Source organism: Sturnira hondurensis, unplaced genomic scaffold, assembly GCF_014824575.4.
Source record: "Sturnira hondurensis isolate 20B ecotype Veracruz unplaced genomic scaffold, ASM1482457v3 Scaffold0009516, whole genome shotgun sequence".
Taxonomy (NCBI): Eukaryota; Metazoa; Chordata; class Mammalia; order Chiroptera; family Phyllostomidae; genus Sturnira; species Sturnira hondurensis.
Genome location: NW_028082147.1, coordinates 955,896 through 968,943, shown reverse-complemented (window position 1 = coordinate 968,943; position 13,048 = coordinate 955,896). Strand labels below are relative to the sequence as shown.

The 13,048-nt window shown below is 39.4% G+C and overlaps 1 protein-coding gene across 17 annotated transcripts in view; it reads right to left on the bottom strand.

Moving 5' to 3' along the window:
• The window catches only part of EPB41 (erythrocyte membrane protein band 4.1), a 173,059-nt gene that overhangs the window by 50,169 nt on the left and 109,842 nt on the right, over positions 1-13,048 (bottom strand). For all 17 annotated transcript variants that reach the window (XM_037057194.1, XM_037057202.1, XM_037057200.1 and 14 more), the window contains 4 exons: positions 11,714-11,801; positions 7,481-7,633; positions 5,139-5,236; positions 2,815-2,987 (listed from right to left, as the gene is read on the bottom strand). In XM_037057194.1, coding sequence (XP_036913089.1) covers positions 2,815-2,987; positions 5,139-5,236; positions 7,481-7,633; positions 11,714-11,801 — 512 coding nt within the window. The remainder of the gene's footprint in view (positions 1-2,814; positions 2,988-5,138; positions 5,237-7,480; positions 7,634-11,713; positions 11,802-13,048) is intronic.

The following is a 13,048-nucleotide window of genomic DNA, read 5'->3' as shown; positions in this document are numbered from 1 at the left end:
AGAGAAACATCGATGTGAGAAAGAAACATCAGTCAGTTCCTTCTCATTCCTGCCCCAACCAGGGACCAAACCTGCAACCCAGGCATGTGCCCTGACTGGGGATCGAACTGGCAAACTTACACTTCGCAGGATGACACCCAACCAACTGAGCCATGTCGGTAAGGGCGAAAACCTTCACAATTTTTATGGCACACTTTCCTGCCTCTTAAATTGAGTATACTGAACTTAATATATTCTGATAAATTTAGATTTATAAACAGTAAAGATTAGATAAAGAAATCCATGAATCAGAACAGATTTAAAAAATGGAAATTCACAACTACTTCATTCAGACAACACCCAGAAAAAAATGCTCATTACCCTGTAATGATTTCCAGTGAAAGAAACCGTTCCTCAGACATACATAAAAAAAAAAAGACAGAAACACAAGAATCTACTTTATCTTTCAATGAAACCTGCCCTGTTTGCAAGTCCCCGATACTCACGGGTGCTCTAAGCCAATCAGTGCAAGAATGGCAGATGGCAAACCAAATCCAACAACACAGGGGAATGTGACAAAATATTTTGCTCACAGTTGTGTGAAAGTATCATTATACATGTGTATTCACACCTCCTCTCAAAGAATTAATTCAGCTCTGACTGGCATCGCAGAAACGCAGCCCATGCTCCCACCATGTGTTATTTTGCCACTTGCATTTGGTGGCAATCCAATGCTAATATTGCAGAGCCAAGTGATTTACGTCCTCAGCATTCCTAGCCCTGGCCATCTGTACCACATGTGGAAAAGTAGACAGCAGTGTGGAAACTGGCAGTTAGAAACAGAGGCAGAAAGTTTCATCATTTGTACAATGTGGAAGATATTAAGTCCATAGAATAGTGGGGGAAGGCATGGTCCATGGTTATAAAAATAGTTAACAAATCTTGCCCTGGCCGGTGTGGCTCAGTGGATTGAATGCTGGCCTGCAAACCAAAAGGTTGCCAGTTTGATTCCCAGTCAGGGCACAGTCTTGGGTCGCCTGCTACAGACCCAAGTTGGGGGCGTGCAAGAGGCGACCAATGTATCTCTCACACATCGATGTTTCTCTCCCTCTCTTTCTGGCTAAATAAATATCTTTTAAAAATACTTAATAAACCTAAATATTAATAACTTTTAAGGTCATACTTAAGTCTTTGTGTTTCTTTTGTTATGGGTTAATATTATTTCAAGAGCATTTGGGGCAAAAACTATGTACACACAAATATGCAATTCAAGTGAAAACTTGGGAGCCCTAGAAAGAGGCATATTTCTTTCCTCTTTTCAATAAGAAAACTACAAACCATGGACCACAACAGGGAATCATGGTAGTGTCTCTGGTTGTTGAGATATGATTCACATACCATACAATTTGTCCACTTAGAATGCTTAGTTCAATGGTTTTTAGTATATCCACAGTGTTGTAAGTTGTGAATGTATTTAAAGGTGTTTTGGCTTTGCAGTTTTATGAATTTGTTTGTTAACCATCACAAGACTTTGATGCATATGTAGAGAACACATGACCTGAAAATTTAATTATTTCCCATACCTAAAGACTGTAGGCTGTGATAACCTTATGGACCCACTCATTCCAGGATTATATTACTCCTGCCTGGCAATAGGAACTTAGATAGTTATACACCAGAGCAATGAAGAGTAAAACTCAAACCCCTCACACTGAGTAAAAGGAGACTTAAATTCCAGTTCTAGCTCTGAAACTTATTTGCACAATTTCTGTTGTACAGTACATGTACGCTAGGTAGCAACGAATCCGTGTTTCCACTTTCAGAGGGACCCCACGTGAATCATCTGTGATCTTAAAAACAGAACTGAACGAAAAAACACTAGCTGATGCTCAGGTCCACCATGCACAGATGAGATACCTGAGAGTGAGGCGTGGGCATTTGTTTCCAAGCCCTGAAGGTGACAGGCACGTCTGCCCCTGGCAAAAATTGCTGCAACCACGATTCAGCACGTGGATGAACTTTCCGGCTGTGTCACCCTCACAAGTTTTGTAACTTTTTTTGTGCCCTCGTTTCCTCGTGAGTGAAACAAGAATTCCTAAATGCTTCTTGGTACTAAATGATTGTTGGTATTACATAGAAATATATGGAAATGGTTTGAAAAGCAAAAAGGACAACAAAAACGTAAGTTGGGAAATCCTCTTCACCACTGGCAGCTATCCCTGTGACCATTCCCATAGAAAGTGGGGTCTGAACTAGTTTTAGCTCATCAGCTGGGGAAGCAGATGCCCTGAGCGCCAGCTGTACCAATACTCTACTCCACCTACTGCCTCCTGCACTTATTTACTGGCCACTTTTTTTAAGTGGCATTAAGAACTGAATATGGCTTGTAACTTCGTTTCAGTAATGCTCACATATCCTTGAGATTAAACTTAGAAAAAAATCAGACAGATCTTCTGTCAGAATACACAATCATGAAACTTACTGCCTCACTATTTTGTTTAAACAAAATGTGGAGACCCCAGTAACAGGACCGCTCTTCCTGTTTATAGCCGCCACATGACAAGAGGTGTGAACTCTTTAACTATGTAAAACACCCCAGAGGGCTTTATTTCAGGGCACTGTGTCAGGTTTTCACTGTGGTAGATGTTGTGGATTCTAAGTCTAGTTGTGTCCCGTTACTACTTGCCGGTGGAACCCTGGTCTAGCTACTACTCTCTCTGAACCTCACTTCCCGTTTTCTTCAGATGATTCCACTGACGTAGACAATTAGTGAGATCCATTTCATTTTGCCAACAGAGTTGGGGCCAAAAGAAATCACCAGAATTCAGTACGAACCTCCATCAAGGCTCCGGGATGCGCGTTTGCTTGCTGTGCGCTCAAAGTGAGGAGCGGGCCTGTCGATCAGGGCGCTGGCTTGCCTGGTCTGAGCCTGAGTTCGACCGCTGTATCGAAATTTGGATCCCAGTGCAAGAAATTTGCTCTTAGGAATGGTGTCTGTAGATGTCAACCTGGGGGCAGAAAAAAACCATAATGATCATATTAGTATATATTCATCTCACTCTAATGAGATGGTGAGGTCAAAGACAAAAATCTAGATTTTTAAAAGCTTCAAAATTCTCAAAGTTTCCTTATAGTTACTAAGAGAGATTTCAAATCAAGTAATCATTATTTTAATTCTATGTCATTTCTCAAAGCAACGTATAATTTACTTGTGACCTAGAGTAATAATACTATCTTCCTTAAGTGGGGCCTTAGGGTTCTCAAACACTTTTGAAGCACTGTGACATTGCTTCAAAATATTACATCCTGTAATATTGTCATGATTTTATAGATACAAGAAACTGAACCTCAAAAAGTAAGTTGCTGGCTTAAGGTCACGTAGTTGATAAGAGGTTGGGCAGTAACAGAGTCCAAGGCCAGAGCTCTCTGTCCACTCCTCGAGAACAAGCCTGTCAAATGCACTCCAAACCCCACTAATGCCTGGTAACCTATTTAATAGGCTATTTGGTGTGTTTTCAACTCAGCTGGGAGCCCCATCTGCTTTTTACGCAGCACCCCGTGCTCTCTGTAGCAGCACTTACTGCACTGAATTGAAACAGTTTCTGTGCTGGTCTCCACTACAAGACTGCGGGCTCGCTAAGGGTAAAGGATAAAGACTATGACTTATTCTTCTCGGTATTTTCACCTGGCATAGTGCCTGGTATGAATTTGGCACTCAATAAATGTTTGCTGAATAAAAAATTACTACATCAACTACTATTAAAAAAGAGTATTCTTTCCTTGGAGATAGTTCATTTTAATTCAGCAAATCCCAATTTTCTTTTAAGCAACAAAGCATTACATGTTAATATATCCTTTTATTTTAATGCAGTGGATTTAAATACGCTATCTTTCAAGCAAATAAATACACTGGCTGCAGCTAAAATATATACCATAGATATTAAACATTCAAATAACTTTTTTCACTTTTCCTTACCCTTTTTCAAAATTCTATTTTCTTGGTTTGATTTTAAAGAAGAGGACGATGAAAGCATAAAAAAGTATCTTAATGCCAATAATTAAGATTCTTTAATTGGGTATAAAATGGACCCTCATGTTTTATTTTGAAATGAGAATCAATGTTATTTTCCCTGACTTTTCTTCCTGCCCACTGTACTATATAGCGCTAAGTATGACATGAGATTACTTACAAATAGAAGGAAAAGATATCATGATTCTGTCTCTTGAGAGCCATTCATGCAGTCAAATTTATTCATGAACGACATGACATGAGGTCTTGGATTTACTTCAAAATAATCTGGGAAGCAGTGGGAAGAACTGGGTGGGCTACAGATAAAACGAGACTGGCCTTGGGGTGATAATTACTGAAGCTGGGTGACAGGTACCCAGTGAGTTCATTACACTATTCTCTTTACTGTTGTTACGTGTGCAATTTTCCATAATAAAAGAAATTTTCTTTAAAAGACAAGCCAACAATAAAAAGCTGGCTCTCCTTTCAATACAAGTAATTATTTGTCCATGGTCTGTATTTTCTGCTAGACTTCATGTCCTTGTGGTACATTCTCAGTGCCTAGTACAGGGCCTACACCAACGGTAAGCACAGAGAAAATGCCTCGTAAATTGAATACAGGTGGTTAATGATACGACCTCTTGAAAACCAGAGGAGATAAAAACTTTTTTCTACCTCCTGATTATTTGATACAGTTGGGCTTCAAAGACAGTTCTCTGTGCTCCCTTTCTGGGGTTGGTTAGGGCCAAGATAACGATCAGTTTCATACCTTTAACCTTCACCAGTAAACATCCCACAGAAAGCAGCCAAGCATTGCTTAGAGAGACTGCATGCGGAGGCAAGTCCCAGGTACCTCCTGCTGAAAGGACTGGTTTCAGCGCCAGCTGGGCCAATCACAGAGCCCCTAGTGAACACAGGTTCCTAGTCCTCACTTCCCTCTTCCTTCTACCATACACAGAAAGGTGCTCTGGGGATGTGCAGGCATGATTCAACCCAAAGGAGAAATGGATTCATTTTATCTTGCTTAAGATGATCTTACCTGAGCTAAATAAAAGAATGCCAGCCATACAAAGAAGGGAATTTTAATGGCAGGTTTAAAATAGAAACATGCACAATTTATCCTTGAAAAACACTTAAGTGAGAAGAATACCTGAAAAATGTGTGATGCTCTACACAGACTTTCCATAATTTCTTAGCTGCTCGGTAGCTGGGAAGTTTGAATCCAATGGTACTCTCGTACTGTTCTTGCTATAAAAACACAGACCAACACAGAACTTAAAGGATTGCTTGACTACAGTAATACAGGACCAGAGAAACATGTGCTACAGAAAAGGTCATCAAGAATAAAAACAACATTCCTAGTCTAAAGACATAAAATATTTGAAAATTTTCCTACTTACAAAAAGAAATTTACTCACCGAGGTGACTTGTTCCACAACAAGGAAGCCAGGGAATGCATCTCATTTTGTTGAGAAACACGCACGCACACAGAGCACATGTTTCTGAGCCATAATGAAGCCACCTCTTGATTGTCCAGACCCTGCTCTTCCTTAGTCACCATCTGTACTAGGCTACTCCATGCTCAGGGAATGGGACAGATACGATTCCTCCAATCAACCAATATTATTATGCAGTCCTCTCTCTTTTTGTAATAGGAACTAAAGGTTAAAGATTTGGGCTCAAATCAATTCTTGAGTTATTGTCTTCTCTTTTTTTCTTTTGGTTGATCATTAATCTATCTCAATACCTCTTTCCTTTTTTTTTCCCCATCCATACCAGAGGACATTTATTTTCATTGCGTTTTAGAGAGAGAGAGAGAGAGAGAGAGGGAGGGAGAGAGAGAAACATTGACCAGCTGCCTCCCGTATGCATCCCATCCAGGGAATCAGACTCACAACCTAGGTATGTGCCCTGACTAGGAATCGAACCCTCAACCCTTTGTTACAGGGCCATGCTCCAACGAACTGAGCCACACCAGCCAGGGCTACCGCAATACCTCTTTGACTGAAACAAACCATACCCTGCCAGGGCTATTTGAAATACTGTCCTGCTGGTCCCTTGCTTCTTTGTTTCTGCCTTAACCACACTTTTTAAAATGGAAAGGAAACTAACACTTATTTCTAGTGTCATTGTGAATAACAATATGATGAGATAGTATTACACATAAAAAAACTGAGGTCAGACAAGTTACTCCTCAGTCTCACAGCTATGAAGTGGCAGAACCAGAATTTCATGATTTCCACTAAACCATGCTGCTTCCAACTCATCTACTGTAGTCATAACACTTCGCCTCTCAAAGTCCTACTGTTGTTCGATTGCTTTCTTAAAGTAAGAATTCTGTATTTTTAGCATACAGTATAGAGTTGACACTTAAAGAAACCAAGGACTTCAACTATCAAACTTATTACAATTTGTGTATATGTGTGTGTATATATGTATAAATACATACATCCTCTGCCTTCCCACATGAAAATGTAAGATTGTTGAGAGATGGACTCTTTCATTCACTGTTCCTCACCCCAAGAATGGTGCCTGGCACAAAGAATGCCATCAATTAGCATCTCTTGACTAAATGATTTTGGACTTGAAACTCTGTTGGAAGATAGCGACTGCTGTGACAGGCACAGGCAAATAATTATGGTCCCTATCATTGAAGTAAATGCTTCAATGATAATCCTTATGAGACTTTTAATGCTGCACGCTCAGTATTTTGACATTTCCACCAGCAGGTGGTGATATACACACAAACGCCACTTTACAGTAGTTGGATGCTTTCCTGCTTCCAGCTTCTGCAGCTGTCTTCTCCTCTGATCTTCTTCGGCTCTGACAGAGAAAGTGCTACCCGCCTTGAATGGTAAAGAAGCTGAGCTTTAGATTTCCTCAGGGTCTTTTATTTAGTAGGTGGCAGAGTAGGAGCTAGAACTGTTTTAAAAATTTAATTCCTACCTAAACAAGTTTTCCACTATACCATGACTGCTCTCTAACACAAAAGTTAAATTTGGTCAGCATCAGTATATTCTAAAACTTGCCCACCAACTAATAATTGAATTCTCTGATGCAAAGTTAAATAACTCTATTAAAAATCTAGAAGTTGACCCTAGAATATATTCCCAGTAACTACTAGAAGCTACGCATACAAATGCATTTTAATTATATGAGGTAAGAGATTGGTGATACAAGCGTAACTTAACCCCAGAATTTAAAAATGTCATGCTACTTATTGAAAAGTATTTTCCATCAAGATTTTACCTAGAGTAAACAATCCAACTTTCACTTCTGGCCATGGTATATCTACTTACATAAAGAGGAACGCCCCAAAAACCAGTGGGAAGGAAGAAAAGCCTCACGGGACTGATTTAGACAACAGCATCAGCTCCTACATGGTTAACTACAGAGAACTCTTAGATGACAAAACAAGGAAAACAGGAAGGAAGAGATGTTTTAGACACAGCCTGTGTTTGATTCAAGAAGAAAGAAACACAAATTCTGTACCTCTCCAGGCCGAATCTTGATGAAAAAGCTGCTACGTTTATAAGAAATCTTCAGCACTTTGGGCCAAGGAAAGCGGTTAATTCTCAGTTTATCTTTGTAAACCAGAAGGCCACTAGAGCAGACACCCAGAATGATATCCACTCCCTCCAAGTCCTGAAAGAGAGAAGCGTTAGCATTACAGTCTTGAGCAAAGTGCTTAACACACTGTTGCCTCTTACTAGACAATGAGAGGCTATCAACAACCAAAACCAGTAATAATCATAACCCACGGGACTATTCGGTCTACGTAAAAATGTCGTTACTCTGACACATTTTTAAAAAAAATCAATGTTATTACCTATTACAAATATCTTTAAGTGTCCAAATCAGACACAATAATTCTATTTCTGTAATCTGTTCCAAGAAAATAATTCAAATCACAGAAAATACTTTATACATGAAAATGTTCAGAATGTTATAGGAGAGAAAAGCTGGATATAACCTAAGTATTTGAGCATGAGGGTTAAATTATCGTCCATCCTTTGGTGAGATAAAATGTGGCCATTAAAATAGTTCCATAAAATTTGGGAGATAAATGGGAAAATAATTGTTTTGTAATGTTAAGCAAAATAAAGTGGGTTAAAGCTGCATATACAATTTGAGCCTAACGATACACAAAATACACATAGAAGAAAGATGAATATACCAAAATGTTAACAATGGCATTTTTTAGGTGGTACAAATTACGAGCAGTTTTTTTGTTTAGTTTTCTATACTTTCCAATTATAAAGAGCATGTGTTATTTTCTTAAAAACATGTAAATATCACAAAAACTTATATATGTGTGTAAAAATTCAAACAATACAGAAGTGTGTAAAATAAAAGTAAAATTCTACCCTCTCTTCCCACACTCCTTAATAGTAACCAGTAATAATTTGGTAATTTCCAGGATTATCATCCTATTTTCTAGGCACATACAAATATGTTTAGGTAAGACATACATACATACCTATTACTAATAATTATTATATAATTATAGATACATATATATCACCTTTATAATCAGGAAAACAAGGGGAAAAAATTATAGTCCAGTCCTTGAGAGTAGAAATTGTAGCTTAATCATCTCTGTATCACCCCAAATACTGTCTGTTATTGGCAACATACTCAATAAATGTTTACATTACATTTGTTACCTGCCTACATTATAATTCATAATTTATTATGACAAATATCAGTAAATTCTTTGCCTCTGATTTACAACAATTTTGATTCGTTTAGACTGACAAATTAAAGAATTTCATGGTATTTTAGTAACAAAACACATTAGGCTTAAATCTTCGATCATTAACATAAATCATTCCATTCATTATTAATGACTCTGAGCGAACATCGGCTTTTCTCTCGTCCAAGAAACGTAGACGTGAACATATCTTACACACTGGAGGAAGCAACTGCTGTAAGAAGCAAGACAGCCACCACCACCACCTCTCAAAGCCACGTGACAGGTCACTGGGCTGGCATCGCACCTTCCTTCATGACCTTCCTCCTGTAAAGCTGAGCCTCTGCCGCCAAAAAGGCTTTCCTTAATAATCCGAGAGGAGACACTAACTGACTGTTACCGTGCCTGTCTGTATATTAAAGTTCTAGTAAACGCTGATGTTCTCATTTTGGCCTCTGAGTCCTAAAATACTCAAACCTGTCACTATCGTAATCAGCAAATTATTCCTACAGTAGCTGTGATAGCTGCATGTCCCATAAACACACGTTGAAGTCCACACACCACACGACTGCCTGGAGGCCAGAGCTTGGAGCTATGTATGTCACCAAACGTTACGCACAATTACAATTCTTTTTTTAAAAATGATAAAGTGGACATCCCTCCTAAAAATCATAAGTAAAGGAGTTAATTTTACTCCTATATAAGTTCGGTGTGAAAGAATGACAGCTTCTTATAATTATGTTAAGTATATTAAATTATAAATATCACCCCCAAGTTAAGAACAGTAAGAAAAATATAGTCATATTTACATGTGTCTTTTCTCAAAGGAAATTTTATTTTTCCTTTTAATTAGATTTTATTGATTGTGCTATGACCAGTTGTCCTAGTTTCCCCCCCCCTTGCCTCCCTCCACCCAGCACTCCCACTCCCTCAGGCAATCCCCACACCACTGTTCAAGTCCATGGGTCATGTGTATAAGTTCTTTGGTGTCTCTATTTCCTACACTGCACTTGACAACCCCATGGCTATTCTGTAACTACCTATTTGTACTTCTTAGTCCTCTCACCTTTTCACTTACTTTTTTAGAGAAAATTTTAGAAATTAAATATATGTTAACATCTATATCTGCAATTCAAAGAAACTAAATTTCACCTGAGTTAATCTCCACAGATGATTACTATTTAGATAAGTAATCAACACCTAGAGTTAAATGCTTCTTGACTACTTCGTTCCCGAAACTACTATAGAGAAACATCTTAGTACCCACACGTGTGTGTATCAGCACAATCAAGAAGCAGGGATTATGTGCAGCTCCAACTCAATGACTGTGAAACCGAGAATTTTTCAGAAGATGCCCTCTTAAGTCCTTAAAACGTGTGGTTACAACTAGAACTCTCCATGTATGTTCTGGAGAAACAGTTTGCTTTACAACATTTGGGAAAGGAACATGCCACCTGACCTCTCCGTCTATTCCAGATAACACTGGATCAGCAACCAGCCTCCCGCAGGAAGTGAGGAGCAAAACCAAACAATTTCAGTTCTGGAAACACAGCTGACCCGATGTACTAGTCTTCCTACCATCTACTTTGCAGATTCACAGACTGCGTAGATTCAAGTTGCAGTGCTCAGCCCAAAACAACCGGAGTAACATCTTAAGAAAAGCACTAACATGCAATGACATTTTGATAGAATCGATGTAACTTAAATAAAGAGTTCAGATGTCAGACACTCAGGTTGGGAGAAGCCTGAAAGGTCATTTTAGGCCAATCACCCACCATATGTTTGAATGTCCTTTTCTAAGTTCCTTCCGGGCGACTCTACTGCCTATCTTTGACTACCTCCAGCGAGAGGGCCCTCACCACCTTATGAGGCAGCCCACCCCATCTTCGAATAGCTCTGACGGGTGGTCAGTTTTTCAGACTGAGCTGGACAGTCTTTCCCTGTAGTTTCTTCCATTTTCCTGCCTCTAGTTTTACATTTTGGAACAATAGTAAAATCTCCATTTCACACACCAATCCTTTAAATACACAAAGACAGACATTATGTCTTCCCAGTTTTCCCTTCTGTGGGCTAAGTATCCCTATTCCTTTGCTGGTTTCTCACTGGACATAGTTTCAAGTCCCCTCTTCATGCATCCTAGTTAAGCTCCTCAAAACGAACCTCTGATCACCTCTCGAGCCCTTTCCCTCAAAAACTCCTCAGCCTCCCAGCCACTGCAGGAGCTGAAGATGACTGAAGTCAAGCGACTTCCCTTCAGTATTCCTTCTGTTAGGTTGCATTAAGCAGAACCAGGATTAAAGCTCAAGTTTCCAATTTCATAACTCAGTGGTTTTCAAATGAGCCACTATCGCTCATGCCATGTGTACGAGAATCAGCGAACAGCTTGGTTCAGCAGATGGCTGAGCTCCATTCACAAAGCTCCTGATTCAGTAGTTCTGGGATGGGGCCCGAAATGTGCATTTCTGACAGGTTCCTAGAGATGCTAGATGCTGGTTCAGAGGTCACACTTTGAGAACCGCTACCTTCAGCCAATGGTTCTCAGACTCAAGCATAGATGAGAACCATTTGGGATGTTTATTAAATCTGGAAACTTAGCCTTTCCTCCAAAATAATTCGAAACAAATCTGGGAGGAGTGTGGGAACCTGCGTATTTAACAAATGCTCCAAGGGAGTCTGACATAGTGACGGTGGCTGTGAACCATGCGTTGACGCCACTCCATGTTTTCAAATGTAGCTGCATCTTGAGAAAACATCATTTCTTTTGCTCTAGGTGCCGTATCTTTTTGATCTATACAGTGGCTTGGATATGCAGCTTGAACTCTGATGGTGGAACTGCAAAAGGGTAATTCAATTTACTTACTTGATAATGCTTAATTGACTCAATTTGTAGACTTAAAATTCCAACATGAATTCCTGTCTCTTTAGGATATTTTACAGTAACATCCCAGATAAAGGTTGGTGAGAAGCGTTACATGACATACATGACACAGGTCTGACACATGCATGTGAATAAAGGCCAAAGTTATCAGTACCTTTGCTTTGTGAAGGTCAACACCATACATGGACAACTTTTTGGCATTCTCAAGAAATTCGAGGTCAGCTTGAGCTGGAGTCATGGACCTTTGATAAGATACAAATTGAAAACTCTTTCAGTGTCACAGCATCAACATTTACAATAACATTTGTATAATGACTGTATTTCATATAAACACATAAACATATGCACCGATATGCATGTGCATACAGTTCATAGCTCTAGAAGCAGAATATTATAGAAAATGACTCTTGAAAAATGTCTTCAGATAAGAGATCTTAAAGAAACAAAAAGCCCACCAAAAAGCTATCAGAAAAAGTTTTTAAAAAATCCTACTAAACAATTTCCTTCAGGATTGAGGGAGGGTCTGTGAACCAGACAATTGCGGTTCGATTCCCAGTCAGGGCACATGCCTGGGTTGCAGGCCAGTTCCCAGCAGGGGCCAGTTCCCAGCAGGGGATGCACAAGAAGCAACCATACATTGATGTTTCTCTTCACCTCTAAAGATAAATAAATAAAATATTTTTAAAAAAGAATGAATAAGATTTAAAAAAAGCAATTTCCTTCAAGTAACCTCATCTACCATCAGTTCTGCCCCTCCCTCTCCTCAGCCTTTTCTTCAAACACGTAAACTCCACCCACTAACTTCTCTTGTTAAAGGGTCAACCAAATTAAATCCTCAGAGGGCATGGTACGATTTACAATATCCTCTTAGCTGCCTTTTTCTCGCCATCCTCCTAAATTGAGTTATTATGGAAATTAAACAGGAGGGCAGCTGTAGTTACTTAGCTGAACTCTTAGTGGGGGCAGGCTTGATGAAAAGAAAATCTCTGGTAACAGATGGTGTTCCTGCCCACTGATCTAAACAAAATAAATTGGTTAATAGAAGCATGTAGATAATGGGGCTGCTTTCTCTGTTATTAAGATGTCTTCATTACTAGGCATACAATGGATGTGGCTTGTTTGAAAACAATCAGTCTCACTGCCTAAGCATTCACTATGATGGTCCTTCCTTCTCCTTTCCAACTTTCCTCTCTTTGGAAAAGTGCTTAGGAGCAGTCACGTCGAGCTTTGGAGAGAAAGAGATCACTCCTAGGGCTGCCCAGTTCGGACCAATCGACTATAACTTCATAGTAATAACGCACACACTCCCCCAAAGAAAAACCGTGGAAATGCCTGTTTCCCAGAGGACTGGCTCAAGCTATATAAAGCAGCAGTGGCCTATTCATTTAACAGGATGGAAAAACGTCTCTTCCTAACCCATCTGTCTTTACCCTCATTAAAAAGAACAAAGGGTTTCTCAGAACAACAACCAAAAAAAAAAAATCTTAGG